The 20,511-nt window shown below is 42.3% G+C and overlaps 2 protein-coding genes across 3 annotated transcripts; both read left to right on the plus strand.

Moving 5' to 3' along the window:
- Positions 1-1,331: 1,331 nt before the first annotated feature.
- Positions 1,332-2,486, plus strand: LOC115047980 (inward rectifier potassium channel 16-like). Its single transcript, XM_029509258.1, has one exon. It carries the CDS (start codon positions 1,332-1,334, stop codon positions 2,484-2,486), a length of 1,155 nt encoding a protein of 384 aa, XP_029365118.1.
- A 687-nt stretch (positions 2,487-3,173) lies between these two features.
- On the plus strand, positions 3,174-18,636 carry LOC115047095 (inward rectifier potassium channel 2-like). 2 transcript variants are annotated; one of them, XM_029507787.1, is made up of 4 exons: positions 3,174-3,307; positions 5,399-6,861; positions 17,977-18,109; positions 18,577-18,636. In XM_029507787.1, the coding sequence occupies exons 2-3, from the start codon at positions 5,638-5,640 to the stop codon at positions 17,977-17,979; spliced, it is 1,227 nt and encodes a 408-aa protein (XP_029363647.1). In that variant the 5' UTR covers positions 3,174-3,307; positions 5,399-5,637; the 3' UTR covers positions 17,980-18,109; positions 18,577-18,636. The 2 variants fall into 2 exon arrangements, with proteins under 2 accessions (XP_029363647.1, XP_029363646.1); XM_029507786.1 differs by lacking the exons at positions 17,977-18,109; positions 18,577-18,636 and having other exon boundaries at positions 5,399-5,459; positions 5,618-8,748.
- Positions 18,637-20,511: the final 1,875 nt, after the last annotated feature.

Consider the following 20,511-nt stretch of genomic DNA (forward strand, 5'->3'; position numbering starts at 1 on the left):
CTATCTGCTCTCAGGTAACGCAACTACGCTATAAAAATTGGAATTGTGTCTGTGTTCCTTCTGGCAAGGAAGGGCATTGCTTTGAAAAGAACAACTGATTGATCACTGGGTACATGACATATAAAAGGTATTTTGATAGCAACAAATAAAGCAGCTGTCAGGTTTAAAAAAAGCTCCTACTTTGCTGTGCTTCGTGTGTTCTTGAAAAGAAAGCGATTTAGTTAAAGTTTGACGTCTGTAGTAGCAATGAGGGTGCAAGCTAATGGAGTTGGTTGGAGGCTAATAATTTACCCTCATGAAGAGAATAACTGATTAATAACAGAGGTTTGAGGCTTTGTTTAATCAACTGAGACTCACTTCCTAAGGAGGTGAGCATGGACTTAAAAGTTTCTGGCTTTTATGCTAATGTGTCAACGGTTTTGACCTTTTTATGGACGGAAAACTGATCACACCTGGGACCCAACAGACTTTACCAAAACTCAAAACTGGGGGGATAAGATAAACCCACTGAAAAGAAAACGGCTTCCTTTGACCCAAAGCTGTGGTTAATCTTGTGAGATTCTAATAAAATATCTATCTATACAAGTATTGTTATGGGCTGAGATCTATACCTCAGATCTTAACTGTGGCAGGTGAGAAATAGTCGTCTCAAGTTCATGTTCATTAAACTTTGATAAAAATATAATCAGATCTGTGATATACGGAGAAACATGCATAGTTTTGTTCTCTCTCTCCTACATTATCTCTAACAAACAAGTTGTTGCTTGCTGCTGAATAAAGTAATGTTCCAGTAGTTTAACAGCTCTTGCTCATAGTTGAAGTTTTTTTTTTTTTTTTTAAACTGTAACAAGCAGAATAAATACAAATAAATAAATGAATGAATGAATAAATCATCTGCATAGTGACATTTGGATAGAACATGAGGATATAAGGTGTTTGTACAGCACATTTTGGATTGTGTCCGAGTTCTAATAGAACTTCGGGTTAATAATCAACTATTAGGAGACTCACGTTGTAGCAGATTTTTTTTTTTTTTCACAGTCTGAACAGGCCGCTTCTCAAGTCATAGCTGCTGCTGTCTCACGGCAGAGAGCGACCTAGGTGGCTTGCTCAAAAATGAAAGGTTCAGCTTAGTAAACAAGTCAGAAAGGTTTTCTCATTTTGGTCACATGTGATGAGTAAACTGCCTCAGTGTGATTCAGTACTCTGTCTTTAACTGTCCTGTTGTTCAAGGTGAAAATACGATTCATTCTAATCATGCTTTTTTTTTTTTTTTTTTAACTTGTCATTTCTGTTTGTCCACAGAAGACTGAAATTTAGACCTGGTCAAAATGAGCACAGGAAGGGGCGAACAGCTCATCATTGACACCAGCTGCACCACAATCCACACCCTGGATAGGCACAGTGGAGGTGAAGGAAAGTGGCTGCGCTACATGCATAAAGATGGCCGGTTTCCTGTTGTTTTCCGGAAGGTCACTGGAGACTGGAGCCCATACCTGATGGACATCTTCACCACTCTTGTAGAAATCCGTTGGAGGGTGATGCTCCTTGCATTTTCCCTCTCTTACATTCTCTCTTGGCTCTTTTTTGGTCTCTGCTATTGGCTCATCGCATACATGAATGGAGACACAGATAATCCTGACAACGAACCCTGCATGGAAAACGTGCGTGGCTTTACTGGAGCGTTTTTGTTCTCAATGGAGACCCAGGCGACTATCGGCTACGGTTTCAGGGGGATGACTGAGAACTGTATTGTGGCCATTATTGTGGTCACAATTCAAGACGTATTTAGCTGCCTCCTTGACACCATAGTCATTGGTATTATTGTGGCTAAAATGGCATCTGCTCGTAAGCGAGCCCAGACGGTTGGTTTTAGCAACTGTGCGATAGTCAACCTGCGAGACGGGGTTCTGTGTCTGTCGTGGCGTCTGGGGGACTTCAGAGGTAATCACATCTTGGAGGGGATTGTCAGGGCTCAGTTAGTCCGCCATGTAAAAACCCCCTTAGGGTCTATTGTGATGTCCTATCAAGACCTGGAACTCCAGAACCGAGATGTTGTCCTTGCCACACCAGTCACTATTATTCACAAGCTGGAGCCTGGCAGTCCGCTCTACAGCCTGGGCCCCGATGAGCTGCAGGAGGCCAAATTTGAGCTGGTGGTCTCTTTCACCTACACAGGAGATTCAACCGGTATGCTCCATCAGACACGCCTTTGCTACACACCAGCCGACATCCGCTGGGGTCAGCGTTTCCAAGACATGTTGAGAGAGGACAAGAAGCACTACAAGGTGGACTACGCTCTGTTCAATGTGACCACATGGGTGCCGGTGCCCCTGCTCAGTGCAGAGGAGTATGACCGAGAGAGACTTCCTGTGGGGGACGGTCAGTCCCAGAGACCATTCCTGCCATCAGTCAAGAGAAATGGATGCACTTACCAGGCCGATCTCCCCATCACTGAAGAGCTGATACACCAAACTTTTCTGTAGTCTCAGAAAAGAAATACCAAACGCTCCACGGTGGACTTGATGTTAATTGTTTTCAGGACAGTGTGATACTCTGTGCGCTTGTGAATAAATGTATATGTGATTAGAAAGTCCTCATTACCTTGTATGTATATATATATTTTTGTATGGTCTATATGAATAAAATTGGTGGCCACAGATCGAAGACAAATAAAAGTCTCATTGTCCTCCTTAGAATGTGCTTCTCTTCTCATCACAGCTCATGAATCATATTAAAGCTACTGTTCAAATGAAGCGATGCCAGTGTGGCTCCACACTACCACCGTGTGTTCACTGATATGTCAATACCAGGCCAACACACACATCACAACCAAAGTCCGTCCTCCACGTGACACGCTTCGTTCTCTCTTAGATGTGCGCGTGCAACGTCTCATTCTCAGACATATGAAGCTGGTAGTTTGCATCACAAAAGCTGAACCTCCAGGTGAAACACAAAGTCTCACCAACTCGGTTCAGCAAGCCGTCCATTCTGAGAAACGACGCAAACCCCAAACCTCCGTCGATGCGCACCAGGAGCCCGAAACAGGCGCTGCAGCTTTCCATTGGCCGCCGGCCGCCGCGCGGGGCGGGGACAGGAGCGCCTGTTTTTAAAGTCCGTCTTTGCATCGCCAAATATCTGGTCCGGTGCTGCACGAGAAGGTTATGGCCGAATTCAGAGCGCCAGACGGGAAACTAACAGAAGACAGAAGAGCAGCAGGAATAAAAGAGGGGACGTGTGCATATGTGGCGCATATGGGACTCACTACCAAAAGGAAACGGCAGATTGGCGCCGCGAGGTCCAACAGGTAGGTGAAAAAGTGGGACATTTTTCAATGAGAGTGAAATATGGTGACAGTCTGCACTAAGGGATGGTTTGTCTCGATTGTTGGTCATCTGAGTTTAGTAATAAGAAACGAGCTGTTTTCCAACTTTGTAATGTCCCCTGACACAACATTTTCTATTCGAATTCATTATTATGATCATTAACATGAAACACTGCAGCATGCGGACTGGATGATGTGCATTGTCACTGTTCTTGACTTGAACTAATGCTACTTATATTTGTGAACAAGCTGCACAAAGCAAAATGATTTTGATTAGTGCTAAATGATAAATGTGAACAAATATTATTCATGCAAATTCTGTGTTACTGCCAAAAAAAAAAAACAAAACAAAACAAAACAAAACAACAACATATAAACTATAATTAAATAATTAAACAATCTGTGCAAGGAGCTCAAACTAAAAGATGTCTGCTGAGTGATTGGTCATAGGTATTGATTTGTGTAATAAAAAATAGAACAGCTTTATGTAACCAGTTTCCATCTGCCTCAGTTGTTGGCACTTAAGCAAACAATCACAGGTTGTGCGTCCTCTGGAAGCCTGGGTCTGTCACCATGTACCAACCTGCAGTGATAGGTGATGCAAAACAGATCTACCACGCCTGTCCTCTTGATCTTTACTTCGTTTGGGTCATGCGGTCTGGTCTGTCACTTTTGTTTCTGTAGGGCAGAAACTAAAGTCAAAGGAAAGTTCTCCACATTAACTGGATATTGCATTTTAAAAAAAAGGGAATTGAAATAGTAACGTTTCCTGCGCCGTGTCAATCTAGGAGTATGGCACCGATTCATGTATTAAGTAACAGATATGTATTGAAAACACTGTGCTCATCTTATCGCGTACAATCCGCGGAGCTAAATCCTGTGGCATGCTTCGAGCTGTGAATGAATGGAGCCCCCTTATTCCCATCGGTGTTCTTGACATGTTGCTATTTGTAGTCAACCCTGCAGTGACATCATCAGTTGTGAAAAGCAAAGATGATGGAGGGGGATTTAGGACCACATACTGCACATCATAACCCACATGACATTTGACCACTTATCAAAAAGGAGCTCCAAGCTGTTTAACCTTATTCAGGAAAAGAGCTTCTGGAAAGGTGATTAGACTTTATGTCATTCATTTCTGCATTCAGGTTTTTGTTTGTTTGTTTGTTTTGGCTCTTTTACATTAATTAAATAGCGGCACTCAGCTGAGCTGAGAGGAGCTTCTAAAGTGGAGGTGGGGAGTTATTTTGGCAGGAGCCGAGCATGTCTAGCTGACCATGACCTTTTGTAGCCTGTGGTGTTGCATTTTAATGGGCCTTTCGAGCCACAGACGCACACGGACGGACGCATGCACACACCAACAAACAACACAAACACACACACACACACAACAAGTCAATAATTTAACTGTCCTCTTTGCTCTATTACATGTGACGCAAGGTTACTGTTGCTTTCAGAGAAATGTGCCCTTCCTCTCTGAAAAGCTGCGGGGTCCGTTTATTCGCACATTGGTTTGTGGCGTCAGCTGTAGTTGGGCATGTTATGTCACATGCATATATTATTCTAACTGCGCCCCTAAATTGCTTAAGTAAACTGTAATGATAAAATCATTAGTGAGACAACGTTTTCAGTGCAACCTGTCATAATAAACATGTTGAAATTGGCACAGCACAGAACTGATACTTGAACTGTATCTGTGTGCCAGTAGCTAAAAAGATTAACATGAACTTCATCTGTAATTTGACTCAGCTCCTCGTGGAGTAACCTGCCTGATTAATACTTACATTAAGCAGGGCAAACACAATTTCGCCCTTTTTCAGCCATCGAAGTGCTGGAATAAAACGTTTTATCTCTTACTAATAACGCACAATCAGTGGATAACCTGTTCTTTCTCACTGAACTGGATATACAGTTTGTTTATTATCTTTGTATGCAAGAAGAGTGCTGCTAACTTTGAGAGTTCGATCAATTATTCAGACAGCAAGTAACCACACACCCACGTGCACTTATCTTTGCTCTGGTTCCTGCCAATTACTTTAAAACTGTCTTTCTGTCTGTCTGTAATTTCCACAGCCCACTTCACTGATGAGGTCCAAACCAGACGTCAAAGAGGAGTGACCTGCCCTCTCCGAAGGTGCACAGAACGTCCGTAAAAGCACAGGCCCAGTCTCCCTTTTCCCTGCAGGATCTAGTCCTGTTGTTCATATTTTCTGACTGAGTCTGCTCCCCGGGATCATTCGAAACTGTTTCTCCTACGCTTCTACCGAAAACTTAAACTGTTTTCCATAGCAGAATCGGCCCAGCCCTCCCAGATGGAAGTTATGGGGAGCGTACGAGGCCACCGCTACAGCATTGTGTCCTCTGATGAAAATGGCATGAAGCTGTCCGCTATTCCAGTCCCGAACGGTTACGGAAATGGCAACGTGAACAAGGTGCACACAGAGCGCCAGCGTCAGAGCCGCTTCGTCAGGAAGGATGGTCACTGCAATGTGCAGTTTATCAATATGAGTGAGAAGGGCCAGCGGTACCTGGCAGATATCTTCACCACCTGTGTGGACATTCGCTGGCGTTGGATGCTGCTCATATTTTGCTTTTCTTTTCTGGTGTCGTGGCTCTTTTTTGGCTTCGTCTTCTGGGTGGTCGCACTCTTTTATGGGGACTTAGAGAATGAAACTCAGATTTGTGTTTCTAACGTGGACAGCTTCACCGCTGCTTTCTTGTTCTCAGTGGAGACCCAAACCACCATTGGCTATGGTTATCGCTACGTGACAGAGGAGTGCCCCGTCGCTGTCTTCATGGTCGTCTTCCAAAGCATTTTGGGCTGCATCATCGATGCTTTCATCATCGGCGCCGTAATGGCCAAGATGGCCAAGCCCAAAAAGAGAAATGAGACCTTGGTGTTCAGTCACTATGCTACAGTGGCCATGAGGGATGGGAAACTGTGCTTGATGTGGCGCGTGGGGAACCTGAGGAAGAGCCACCTGGTGGAAGCCCACGTCAGGGCTCAGCTCCTCAAATCCCGTACCACGGCCGAGGGAGAGTTCATCCCTCTGGATCAGGTAGACATCGACGTGGGCTTCGACAGCGGCATTGACAGAATCTTCCTGGTGTCTCCGATCACCATTGTGCATGAGATTGACGAGGACAGCCCGTTCTATGAGATGAGCAAACAGGAGTTGGAGACGGCGGAGTTTGAAATCGTGGTGATCCTGGAGGGCATGGTAGAGGCCACAGCCATGACAACGCAGTGCCGGAGCTCGTACGTGGCCAGCGAGATTCTGTGGGGCCACCGCTTTGAGCCGGTGCTCTTTGAAGAAAAGAACTACTACAAAGTGGACTACTCTCGCTTCGACAACACCTACGAGGTTCCCAGCACGCCCCTCTGTAGCGCCAGGGAACTAGCAGAGATGAAGTCCAGCCCCTCCAGCTCGAGGAACTCCTTTTGTTACGAGAACGAGGTGGCTCTCGAAAAAGTCGAGATGGAGGAGGAGTTTGAGGAGGAGGAGGAAGGCAACAGACAGATGAGTTGCATTGAGGTTTGTGCACTTGAGGACGCAAACAATGAGGTGGCCTCAGACTCTGAAAGCAATCTGGACGCTTTGCCTTTAGAATCCAGACCATTGACGGCTGAATCAGAAATATGACAGCCGGGAAAAAGAGTACAGCGGGCAGGACGGCAGGTTCTGGGATTGCTGTTGGCAATAATGCATGACAATTTAAAGACTGTGATTAGAGTATGAAATGCACTCAAGGCAGCAAGGAGATGCAAACATGGTGACAATGGTATACTAACTGCATGAGGATAAAATGGGTTAGATGCCTTCACTTGCACGACGTGCAGTCTGTTTCTGTGCATACTACCCACATGAAGCTAAACATTTTAGCAGATCAACCAATTAGGTTAAGTGCGTTTGTTAATTTATTAAAGTGTATATTTCCAGTTTGCACATTTTACATTGAGCATCCTGCATCCAAGATTTTAATTTATTTTTTTGTTGTCGCTTAAACATTACATGGCGTTTTAATTGGTTAAAGTTATCGCATATAATATATTTCAATTGAAAAAGAAAAAACTAAAATGCCAGTCTAATCACAGAAATATTTCCTGATTCTCCCTTCAACAATCATGTTTTTAAGGCTACTAACGTCATTTTTGAGGCAATAAACCACCTGCACAAATAAAAGGCTACTGTTTGTTAACGAGCTGGTCTCTTAGCAAAGCGTACCTGTAGTCTTTTTCAGTGTGATAGTCTTGGCGCGAGATAGGATGACGATGTTTTGCACAGATTACGAGTTCAACCACACTATGCTCATCAACCTATCATCTTATCTAAGTATAGCATCTTTTGCTGTGTGTGTCTGGGTCCCGGAGGAGGCACTCGGGAGGTTCGGCTTTGACTGAGCACACGCTGCATTAGATGTCACAGAAGGAAACAGGTGCAGGTGATCTGCTTCACGTTAAACTGCCGCCTCTCACAGGTCTTCATGTTCTAATGTGCAATACAGTTCAGTGGTCGAATGTGACAGGAAGCTTAAGCCTGAGCCAAGATTATGAATGTTCATGACACGTGCTGCTAAGTTACATATTGTATGTTTAGAGCGAAGTCTAGGTGCCAAAATGTATTATTTGTCTTTAAAGTATCCATTTTGAAGATTGCAGATACAGCCTATAATGTTATTTTTTAGATATAGACAAGCATGATTTTGTCTGTGTGTTTTCCAAAGCTTCAGTGCACTTCTTTCCTCACCAGAGAACCCCCCCCCCTCCAAAGTCAAATGTGCACATGTATATAAAATACAACTGTAACTCATCTGTTCGTTGATGTTGAAATGAAACCTGAACTTTATGAATCTAACAGAGATTGGCTGTTTGAAGCAAATGATTTTTTAAAGTCAATTTTGACATAGTCTCCTCTCGATGTGAAACGTCAGTGTTGTTGGCATGGCAAAATTCGGACACATCTAAGTTGAACCTTTCCCCTTTTACCAGTGCGGGTCTTGTGAAGTTACTTGTCAATTCTGAATGGGCCCTTGATCAATAGTATAGTTCCAATCACAAATCGTAAACGGTGATAGCACACATAACTTCAGTCTTACATAGAGATTGAGCTTCAGTGTTTCTTAAACATAACTCTCACTGTTATTGTGACACATTGATGCTCGAATAACATCAGTTGGAAGCCAGAATACTGTACCGCTTCTCTGGTAAGGAAATCTATTAAAACCTTTTATCTGTTCTCACGTAGACATGTCTCCTGTCTTAGGTCTTTATTTTTCCACCAGGGTCTTCCCACCTTCCTGCACAAACTTGTACATATATTTTATTTTTTTTTTATCTTTTGTAAATTATGATACAAATACTGTATATTGATATTGCAGTTGCTAAAAACTGGTTCTGTTCTTTTTTTAAATAAAAACTTGACAAAAATAAAAAAAACCATAATGAAGTTGATGCGTTGGTTGTAAATAACAAATCGGTTCCAGCTAATGACACTGCGTGTTTGATAATTAATTTGGAATTAGTACCCATCGTTCTTTTTGTCTCCAGAGCTTGAAATTTCCAAGAACTTGCATTTTGACCCAAAATGTGTGACATCTGGAGCTGGTGAGCAGAGGCCTCTTTGACGGTTTTAGCTGTGGACACACATGCTGCTCCTCTAATTTTGGATCTCTGGCCTAAATTCCAGCCTGCTAGCTGTCAGCGCTCACACCATCATTTACTTTAATTCACCAAACTGACTCACTCTGGCTCTGCGAAACTCCTCAGAGACCCCACGCTATATCACTCGGTTCTGCTGCATGGAAGTCATTGTCGGTGACAGCAACGGAAAGAATGCATCATTCGATTTCTCCAATCTCTTTCAGTAAACTGTGGAAAATAAGTGTATTCTTCACCACGGCCTGGCTTGATAAATTGTGTAGAATTGGCTGGAGTATAAAACTAGTCAAAGTTTATTTCTAAAAGCCACAAAGTCAGGATGAACACAATTGAGGCATCAATTACACGACCCTGATCCTGTCCTGAAGTTTGAAGTTTCCTTTTCATTGAAGTGACACACTTGATTTGCTGATGTGACCGCTCTCCAAATCCACCATGGACACATTACGTAACAAACCAATACTCCAGAGAGATGCAGCCAGCACTGCGGTCGCCCACCAGCTTCTCTAATACGGCATTAACGCGCGTAAAACATTATTAAAGCAACCGATGCAATCGATATGGTTGTATCACATGCTAATCCGTGTTTACTGTATAACACATCTGTCATCAAATTTAGTTCAGTTTCCATCTGCAGCTGCATTCTGCCAACATGAGACGTAGTCGGAGGATCTATTGATCAGACGTGTCCCCGGGGAGGCAGTCAGCCCATTTGATTCTGGTCTACATAGGAAGTAGGTACTGCTGCGGGGCTTTTTCCACATTAGCCAATGAAACTGCTACAAAGCTCCGGCTTGCAGTGAAAATGGGTACTGCGCGTTTTCCATTTTGAAAAGAAATTTCAATTAAATTCTCACCAAATTGGCTTTTATTTTAAAAACCTGGTGAAGTCATTTTTCTTCTTGGATTGTTACGGGGTCCACAAGCATTTGGATAATTTAGTTCCAGCTTCCTTGAAAGACAAACAACCAAAACAAAATAAATAAATAAATGAAATAAAAATCTTGGATTTCAGAGACATTACATGGAAACCGAGGCAACCTCTGTAAAGACATTTAACAGAGAGGAAAGTAGCTGTGCAGTCTGTGCTGGATGCACTGTTTGAAACGAACTGACAGCCAGCGCTGGCCAGGGAGCTCCTGTCATCGCTGATGATGACGTCTCTGGCTAATTTCCCTGAACTGGCAAATTAAAAAGGTTGACCTTTCAGATTAGATAGGTGAATATAAACAAAAACAGTTCACCGACACACTGAAGCAACACGTGACACGTAAAAAGGGTTAGGGTTAGGGTTGGGTGTAAAAATGTAAAAGTTAACACCCTCAGAGGTGGATGGACGCTCCAGACCTCAGCTTGAACCAATATAAAGACATGACTGGTGGAAGCGTAGCATTGGCCCTCCTATTACCCGCTGTATTAGCTCAGAGACACCCTGGTTTATGTCAGTGGCTGTCACTTAGAGAAAGTTTATATGCATAATTTTAGAGAGTGTTAAAATCAGAGGCATATTTATTGCTCTGGAGGAAGTAGGTGCAGTCTTTCCTGAACATATTTATTATTCAGGTTATTATATCAGAAAAATTATGAGACGTCTTATATGGGGCACATCCACAGTCTGTCGCTTGTGTGTGCTGCTGAGGTTAAAACTATAAATTTGACTTAAAATAAGAAAAAAGAAAAACAAGGGGTCATCGTTCTCGTAAACAAAGTGACCTGTGTCCATTTACACAAGAGGGACTGATGACATGACCCATATCTCATTTCCCTGAGATGTCCTGCTGTAAAAATACGAGTCCGCATGAACCAGCAGTGACTCCCTTTAACTCTCCTGCAGGTGCATGTTTGGTATTTATATCTGCCTACTAAAACAGATTAGAAAATCCATGTGATCTGAGAGCAAGAGTTCATCATGGCATCTAGGCCACTGAACACACAGCGGAAGTAAGTCTGCTTGAATTTCATATCCCGTCTTGAATACATTTACATTCGACTGATCCTTTGCAGATGCTGCAGAAACATTAAGAAAGCCTCCTCCTGCTCCTTCTGCAGTGACAAACACGAGAAAGAAGTTCATCTTCAGTGCACGGCAGAGCTGAGGCGCATCCAGGTTTCGCACAGATGTTTCCAGCCATCTGACAGATGTGACGTTTCTCTTACGATCAGCTAGTCCATTTTATTGTTGCTTCCGAGAAAGCGGTGCAACAGTCTTGGCAGCAAAAGAAGGCTGTTAATAGCAGTGACGTTCACAACTGAGTGTAACCACTCAATCAAAAAGAGTTATTGCCTCAGCATGCCTGGAAGTGGAACAGTACCTTCGAACTTTTCTCTGAGAATGAAAGCCAGCAAGAATCTCAGGGACGTGCCTGTTGATGGCTTTGAGCTTTTGACAAGCACACAACTGATGCAACGTGTTGGTAATGAGCAGCCTTCTGCAGCCTGTGATCTGTTACCACTCTGGCTGGGAATGCCACCGCATTTTAGGAATCAGAACTTCTCAATTTCTGTATTGTTTATCCTAAATTGCAGCTTCACACCACAACTGGCATCAAGTAAATAAATAAAAATATCACCATGCTTCCTAGAATACAGATGGAGTCAATTAGGTAATATAATATATCATATATATAATTGTGATGACAGTTGCATCGGGCCTCTGGAGGGTTTGATGGTGCAGTGGACACCCGTCAGTGAGGGGCAGGTTGACTGAGGGGTATTTGCAGCACTGGGCGTAAAACACAGACACGCACCTGTTGTCTTTATACAGCAACTCCTAGCAAAGATCATGTTGCCATCCATCCTCTGTGACAGCGCAGCTGTAGAAAGGGTAACCCCATTAGCATGGGAAGGGCAACGCAAAGTCAAAAGTTGTGTACCAACATATTTCAAGAAGCACACACAGGTCAAGCGCACAGTGGTTCAGGTGCTCATAAGAAGGTTAAATGTCTCATGCAAGTCTGAGTCTTTGAATTTGTTGCTTTGTTTTGGGGTTGTTGTTTTTTTTCATATAAATAAGTTAAAACGCTGCGACTATACATTTCCACGTTAAAAAGATGTGACGAAACCTGACTGGAATGGCTGAGATGTTAGAATATACTCGTGGTTGTCAGAGTTCACATGTGTTGGTCTGTGTGAGACAGATTTATGGTTCATGATATTTAAATAGAAATTTGTCTCTTTTCATCACGTCTGAGTATTCCAATTCTTCTCAGTATCACATGGGAAGTTTGCTGGCTTTTATTTGGCCATCATTTTATCTCATATTTTTTATGTGAGATATTTTTAATATGTATTTGACTTTAACAGAACATTTGATCATTTAGCTGAATATTTGATCAGAAAAGAAATGCTGCTGCACTCGGTTTTCATGAACAGTCTTATCTCTCTCATGACGTGTTTTGCTTGCTGCTTACGAACAAGTTTCACAAATGAAACACACGCACACACACACCTGCTGGCACTGATTTTGGCTCCATGTTTGACAGCTGAGTGTCTCATGACACTCAAGGGAGCTCCAGGAGAATCCAGCAGGTACAATATGTTGGACTTGATTCAGGCTTTTTCCATTCCACCAGTGTGTTGAAAGACAATGTGTATATTGTGTATGTGCATCTGGGCACAAAGGCAACAACAAAAAGGCATTTGGCAACATTGCTATTGATTGTGTAATTTGAGCTATGTTAATTTTCTTTTCACTCATTCATCCTCACTTGTGGTGCTGTCTGAGAGTATGCTTTCTGCATGAGAACGACGGGCCAAAACAAATCTTTATTCTTGCTGTCACATCTCAGTCAGTAACTAGTTCTGTACTCATGCCGTGGATCTTTATCCCTCTGGCTCAGGCTTCTCTAACCTTGACATATGCATTCAGTGCCAGGAAACGAAGGTAATACCTCAGTAATGCGCACAGTTGACCAGCATTGTATTGAGATGATTTGCCTGTGTGGGGTGTTGCTCTTCCTTCCCTATAACGGAGCTACATAAATGGGTCAACCACAACACTGAAAGCAAAGCCTCTGTGACCTCTTACAATGCCTGCCTCCATTATAAGAAGACCTGCTGGCACTATAAACCACCCTGCAGAAAACATTTGCACTTGCTGAATTGAGAGTGCCGAATCACACCAGCAACACAAAGTGACCACTGAGGGTTTCTTCCAGTTTCTCTTAAATTTAACTGAAAAGAGAACTTTTCATCCCCTAATGTTTCAAAGTTTGTGCCTCAAAGACCAGTTAGCAACATCGCCACTGTCATCAGTGTGACTACTTGATAACTGCCGGGGAAAAGCAAGAGCGATCACTCAGTGCCAAAGATCATGGCTTCATTTTCCTGGCAGATTTTTTTTCTCACCCACAAATACAGCTTATAAGGAACAAATTGAAATGCAGATCGTCTAATAATTATTGCCATTACATTGTGCAATTAACCTTCCGTGACAAGTTAAAAGAAAAATCGTGGCTGTTTCCCTTTTGCATTTCTTTTGGAGATGTCTTGTTTTGTTTGTGATTATCCCATAATTTTCATTGCCAAGGCTCCCATTGAAAATAACAAACTCTTAAACATGATGACTGAAGCCTGGCAAGTAACAATGACATTACTATGAGAATAGAAAAGTCTTTAAAAAACAGTGTTACTTGAGAGAGGCTCGTTTATAAGGCCGCTGAACAGCGATGAGTGCCAGTGAACTGCAGCCAGCCCTTCATTGATGAAGGTCGTCCACTACCTGCACACATTGTAGGCAGACTGCCTAAGCAGCGTAGTTATACGTCAGGAAAACAATCTACCAGCCTCGGGAATGATACAATCTGAGGATATTATTTTTCTACCTTTAAATCTGTGTGTCTGGGTGTGGACTTTATGCATGCTGCACATTATTATGTATATTATGTAAGTTTAGACACAGCGATATCTATCATGTGAGAGGAGGTAAGTTTCACTTCTCTTACCCAAAGATTCGCAGGCTTCACTGGGGGATTCACTTTGACCCCCAGCCCGTTTCCGTCCCCTTTCTCTGCTGCTGGCTCTGTGTTCAAAGGACCAACTCAGCCCCCTCAGGAAGGCTCCCATGCCATAAAGAACCAAGAAAGTCCCACGGACAGGGTTACTATAACAACGTCTGGGTAACCAACAGCATCGGCTCGAGGATGGATCCCTCCAGAGGACGGACAGACAGACAGACAGACAGACAGACAGACGCTGGAAATCAAACTCTTTTTGTTTCTGAGTCAAACATGGATGATTGGTGGTATGACATGTTTAACTGTGTTTGTTTGAACTCGGGCTCATTCATTCAACTAAGCGTTTGGAAAATGCACAGCCATTTTTGCTGACTTTATTTCATTTATTTGCAATTCAATTCATTTAATTTGGATCATGCACTGCATTCAAATAACTTCTACTGTTTACTAAATCATATTAGAAGTGAGAGGTGTTAATATGTAGGAATTTGCCTAAACAATTTTTAAGACATATCGTGTGAATTATAACAGAACTCGTTTCAAAACTGTATCATCAAAGATCTTTAGGGTCAGACTTTTTCATTATCACATGCTCATTACTTATTTATCAGCATGTTTCCTCATGAGAGCCAACTGATATTGATACCACTGAGAAAATGTCAGCCTGAGAACCTCGTTCATGTTCCCAGATCTTGATGCAGCTTGGAAAACGAGTTTGCCTGTTAGACCACCCTGGATAGCTGTCTCATACTGTACCTGTTAGTAACACAAGAGAGGAAGCAGGAGCTGCAGCGGCACACACACACACTTCCTCACGCTCAGAAAATCTGGGCACAAGTGAATGTGATCATCCTCCTCCCCATTTTAGATTTAATTCACACAGAACAAGATTAAAGGATCTAATCAGTGGTGACATTGAGCCTGGCACCCAGCGGAAGGGGACACCAGGGAGGCCTAATCATCCCCACTGCTCCGCTCTGCTGCAGCAGCCCAATCAAATCCCCTTTAGTTGAAGCAGATGGTCGATATCATCTTCTCCCTTTTTTAGGTGAGATTACCTCCTTGGCTTCAGACCTCATGGGTGGATGTTAATTGCGATAGTAGCCTTTCTGACATCCGTTTGGGGTTGGGGGCTGAATGTCCTGCGGTGTCAATCCACCTGAAACACATGATGTACAGGCAGGGTGACAGTCCGCGACATGATCAGGCTGATAAAGATGGGACGACTTTCATTTTGAAATAACACATCAAGTTCGCTTTTTTTTTTTTTTTTTTTTTTTTTTGTTGTTGTTGTTCTGTTTTGCGAGAATATGTTTTTCTATTAAAGGGCATCTTGACTGTGAATGTGCAAACTGTCGCTCCGTGCTAAAAATAACAAGTGATTTCTTCATTCCACTCAGAATGCAATTTCTCCCAAAAAGAGGATTATCCTTACGTCACAACACAATTTTCTCCCCCTGACCTGAGATTACAGAGGTGGCTTATGCTTGGTTTAAGCAGGTCTGCCATACGGAAAACAATACAGCAGAGGCTCTGCAGGAGACAACATGTGGCTTCTGATTAGAAACTCCCAAAGGGCAAAAAGGCACAGAGAAGGAGCAGGCCAGGGTTGACACAATGGGTATTTTTATAGTGATCAAAAGCAAACACAGATGTTTATGGGACACATTATTACCAGCCTTATTGTGTCGAAGGTAATCAGATGGCTCCACAAAAAGCAACTAAATCAGTGCCTGAAAACAGCAGTTGTAAAATAAGCATAAAATAGCAGCACCAGCAAACACAATACACAATAAATCTGCTGGCATGATGCCATAGAAAGGAACTGGTCTCAAGTGTGGTCTAGTTAATGGGATGTACAAGAAGGCATTGCAAATGTAATGGAAGCCATCTCTACTCTAAGGAGAGCATTGAAAACAGGGCAAGTTGTCCATGTTCACTGAGAGGAACAGGTAACAGGAGAAGAGCTGCACGCCACTTAAGAACATCCATCCAGCAGAGAGGGCTCAGCGTTACACGCCAGGGCTCAGGTAATCAACGTCCTGTTCTGATCTCCTGACTTTCCTTGTTACTTACAGCCAAGCTGCTGAAATCAAGATGGGTGCTGGGGTGTTGGACTAGTTTGGTAAAAAAAAAAAAAAAAAAAAGCTCTGCACCATTTTACACAGCACATACACCATCATCCATTTTCCCAGAAACCAGGATTATTACTGTCATTTAAATATTGACAGATTGGAAAATAATCCGGACCCAAAAAAAACCCCCCAAAAAACCAAACAAACAAAAAACAAGTCTGCTTTTAAAGGAATGATTACTTTCCTTATCAATAAAAAAGGGAAAAAAGTGAATAGGGCATAATGTTGTGTATGGACAAAACAAATGACTCAGTGGATCTTCTGAGGCTTCTAGAGCAGAACCTGTTGAATGGCTTTTTCCCTGCAAGTGAATAATTTGACTTGAAAGAAAGACTTTCCAGTTTTCCACATTGGAACTTAATCCTTAAAACAATCTGACAACTGTCTGCATCACAGCAACACTATAGTCTGCCTTAAACACACTTATATACACTACTTGTGGTTCTTCAGTCTCGCTTGGTCAAGTTAAGAGTTCAGTATCTGAAAAACAGAAACTTTCTTGTCATTCTGTTATTGAATCAAAGTAGCTGAACATCAGACTGCATTTTGTTAACGTCTATTGCTACAGTATGACACAAAGGTATGGGAGCAGTGGTTGTTTAAATCCTCAGAGGAACGTGACTTCATAATCAGATCATTCAGAAGACTGGAACAGGCTTATATATAAAATGGAGTCTCTGCGGTCTGCTTCTTTTTTAGCTGTAGTTGTTTGCGTTCAACAGGCACGGACTTGCAGCGAGGCAGTCATGATGAGAAGCATCTCTCTACACTCACTGTCACCAGGGACAAGATATTTTCCATTAGACCAGCTGGGCTCATGCATATCAGCCCTCCTCGAGGAAAGCCATGCTCTCTCCCTTCTGCTTCCAGCTACACCCCCAACCATGAGAACCCAGAGAGCATGTGATGGCAACAAAGAAACAGAAACAGCAACAGTAACCTAATTCTGTTTAGATATAATGTCATCTGTCCTGAGGAAGGATCTTTTCATTTAAACATGATACTCACAGTTAGTTTAGTTTTGGACTTTCAATTAAAAAGAGAAGATGCACCAAGCAGAACTTCCCATAGGTCATAAATGTTCACAGTCAAAATGTCAATATTTTTAGCAGCTTAGGGAGTCAAGTGGTTAGCGTGCATGTCACATAAAGACATCGTCCTGGGCTCAAACCTGGTACTGCATGTCATTCCCCACTATGTCCTGCTGGCCGCCAAACAGGATCTAAAATAAAGGCAGAAAAAGCCCCAAAAATATAACTGAAATAAATGTTAGTATTTTATTAATGGACAAAACCAGTCACACTCACATAAGTATCTACTCCATTTTTTTTCTGTGCCTAAAAAATTATTTTTTTTTTAAACTTTGTTAAAGTCATAGTTTTCATCTTTGAATATAAAAAATAAACTCAAAGATTGCGCTCATTATCTTTTTCTAGAGAGACTAGATGATAGTGCTAGACCTGGTCATGAGATGATCAAAGTTATTACAATTGATTCCAAAGGAATGGCAGTTGCATGACTGCCAGAGGCTCCAACGTCATTTGCTTATTCATTCATGTTATTTTGGAATATTCTAGTAGTTTAAATAGTAGTCTGAGTGGAGTGCCGTGTCTGTGTTCATTTGACCGGCTGCTGACCACAACACAACTTGGATGATCAATAGGTGCTTGTCAGTAATGCTGGAGGTCATCAATGGAAACAGGGAACGCATTTATGTAATCAGACAAATGGGGAGATGCCAGGTCAAAAAAAAAAAAAAAGAAAAAGAAAAAAGAAACTACTTTCTTTCAGTCTGAAAACTAAACCCTGCAACACAAAATAGGCATAAATCAAATTTTAGTGTGTCCAAAAAAACTTTTTTTTTTTTTTTAAATTTACATTTCATCATTATGTCATTTTCAGTGATTAGAATTTGGCCAGATGATTGGGTGGGAGTCCTGCCTTCAGCTGCAGTTTGACCAGAGAGGATGCCTCGCCTGGCTGCAGCTGTTCAATCCGTCAACATCAGCACAGCACTTCTACTCCAGCAGTCAACGTGAGGCTATCGCTTTTTACCTTCTTGGCTTTGCCAGCATTTAACACAGCCCACATCAAGCAGCAAACAACACATGCCTTCCTTCTCTGGCCTTCGAAAGTGTAATTACTCATAGAAGAAATCCTAATGGCTGTCACTATAATGTGTTGCATGCGCTATAAGGTGGCTTACTGCTGCGTATTATTCCCACGAGCACAAACACTTGATCAGTTGACTGAACATAACATCAGCAGGGGTTTAAAAGTTACCCAGCAGCTACGCTGCTTTTGGGAGAATGTTCATTTATGTTAGAACACAATAATGTACACACCCCATCTGTTCAGTCGCACCAGTGTCAAGGTTGGCTGCATTTGCACAGTTTGGAAAAAAAAAAAAAAAAAAAAAATAGGCTGTCACGTGTTTCATGAGGAGCACTGATCTCAAATATCTGCTTCAATGTGGTGACGTCTGCTTGTTCTCTCTCACAGACACACACTCTGTTGTCATCAATCTGCTCATATGTAACAGCACACGGGCAGACAGATCCCCTCCAAGGCTTCTCTTTGGGATAGAGAGTCATGATGGATGCTTGCCATCACTGCAACATTTAATCTATGCTCAACTGTCAAAGCTTTCCTGGCGTCGCCTTCAATGCAAAACAGCAAAACAACGAACTTCCACAGTGGGAATGCTCAATCCAGTTAAGGTGCTGCAATGCATTTTAAGAATGTTATTCTCAAGTTCTGTTGAATATTTTAATATTTGTTTTTCAACACAGTTAGTGATCATCTAAATCGACCTCCTCTTGAGCAGGTGCTACTGGGGATTCAGGACACCCTTTGATTTGTTTCAATTCATTGTTTACGCCATCTTTGGCTTCACATTTTGAGTCCCAATGCTGTGTCTTAATGTCTGACAGTGTATAACAGCTCTATCACATTTGTAATCTGGGTTAAGAAGTCTGGTGAACAATAATAAAATAAATAAATAAATAAATAAATACAGCAGTAGCTATTCCAAAGCCACTGGTCCCTTTGTTACTACCAAAGATCTAACTGAAATATTATGTAATTGCCTCATCCTCCCCAAGTACCTCTGAGACGTTTTCCTCTCTGTAGGAGATGTATTCATACACTATCGTCTGCTTTGTCACCCAGTCCATTGAATCCAGAGAGCACAGAACTCCCCTCAAGGCTTTTGCTAGAAAGGAAGAAGTTTACATAGTTAACATAGTGAAAGTACACTGTAGGTTCCACTGCCATGAGTTTCTACTTTGCTTTCTCATGTTGCATTTTGGATGTATTCTATACTCTCTCACTGAGTTTGACTTGAAAATTGTAATGACACTCTCTCTCCAATAGCAGATAATCTCATTAAACAACATTGCTCATAGCTATTAAGCACTTTCAAGCGATTTCTGCGTCATGCATTTGAAAAAGTAATCCTTATTTCATGGCATGGTGCTGAAATGATTCATCCTTTTCTCATTTTCAGAAATGAAAGGATGCTATTTCCTAAGCAGTGACCCAACATCACATTTTCTCTCGTCCTCTGACTGTAAATGAGACCAAGTCCATGTCAACACTCACAACCCCTCCCATCACCGCTCTCAGACCTGTCCTGTGTAATAGGAGCGTAAGGTTGTGCAGCCTGAGAAAATCTTGTTCCACAAGGACTCTTTTACCCCTTTCAGAAAAGGCACCCCAGCCCAACTTTCCATGACAGGCTGTCATTTTTCAGAAGAAAAACTTACACTACGTCATGTGCTATGTGCACATCTGCCATCTAAGGCAAGGCATAGAGCCACAGTGGAAAAATCCCCATTAGTCCATTTAAAGCACACATTGCTTGGTTAGTGGAATTGGCACAACACAGCATCGCAATTTAGGACGGTGACTGTGTGGCACTTTAATGACTTGCAAGCGATGTGCAGAACATTGCCACTGTGTGTCCCTCTGCAGGACATCGGCAGGTCAGGAGATCGTGGGATCTGGCATGAGATTAAGGAAATATTTTGAAAATGGATTGGACATACTTACTACGTCTTGTCTGGCACTCTTCTACCCATCTGTGGAGTCCCTTGGGGGAGTAATTCAGACTTCCCAAACTTTACTTCACCAGGCAAATATAGGCTGGACAGGCAGGAGGAAACTCTGAAAATCAGGCCAGGTTCAAAAAATCTGATTGGTGATTAACAGATCATGCAAGGTATCCCTTATGCACCTTTTTTTAAGACTGGAAAAAAAAATCTGCCTTTCCTGTATCACATGGACATTTAATGATTGTCAACCAGCGCAAACACATTTTCCACAAAATGTATTATCACCGAATACAGCAACTCTGGCCACGAAATTGCCTGATTTGAAAAACAGTAGCAGTTCTGTCGCACATTTTGCGCAACTAAATTGAGTTTTTTCCTGCAC

Source organism: Echeneis naucrates, chromosome 8 (genome assembly GCF_900963305.1).
Source record: "Echeneis naucrates chromosome 8, fEcheNa1.1, whole genome shotgun sequence".
In the NCBI taxonomy this organism is placed as follows: domain Eukaryota; kingdom Metazoa; phylum Chordata; class Actinopteri; order Carangiformes; family Echeneidae; genus Echeneis; species Echeneis naucrates.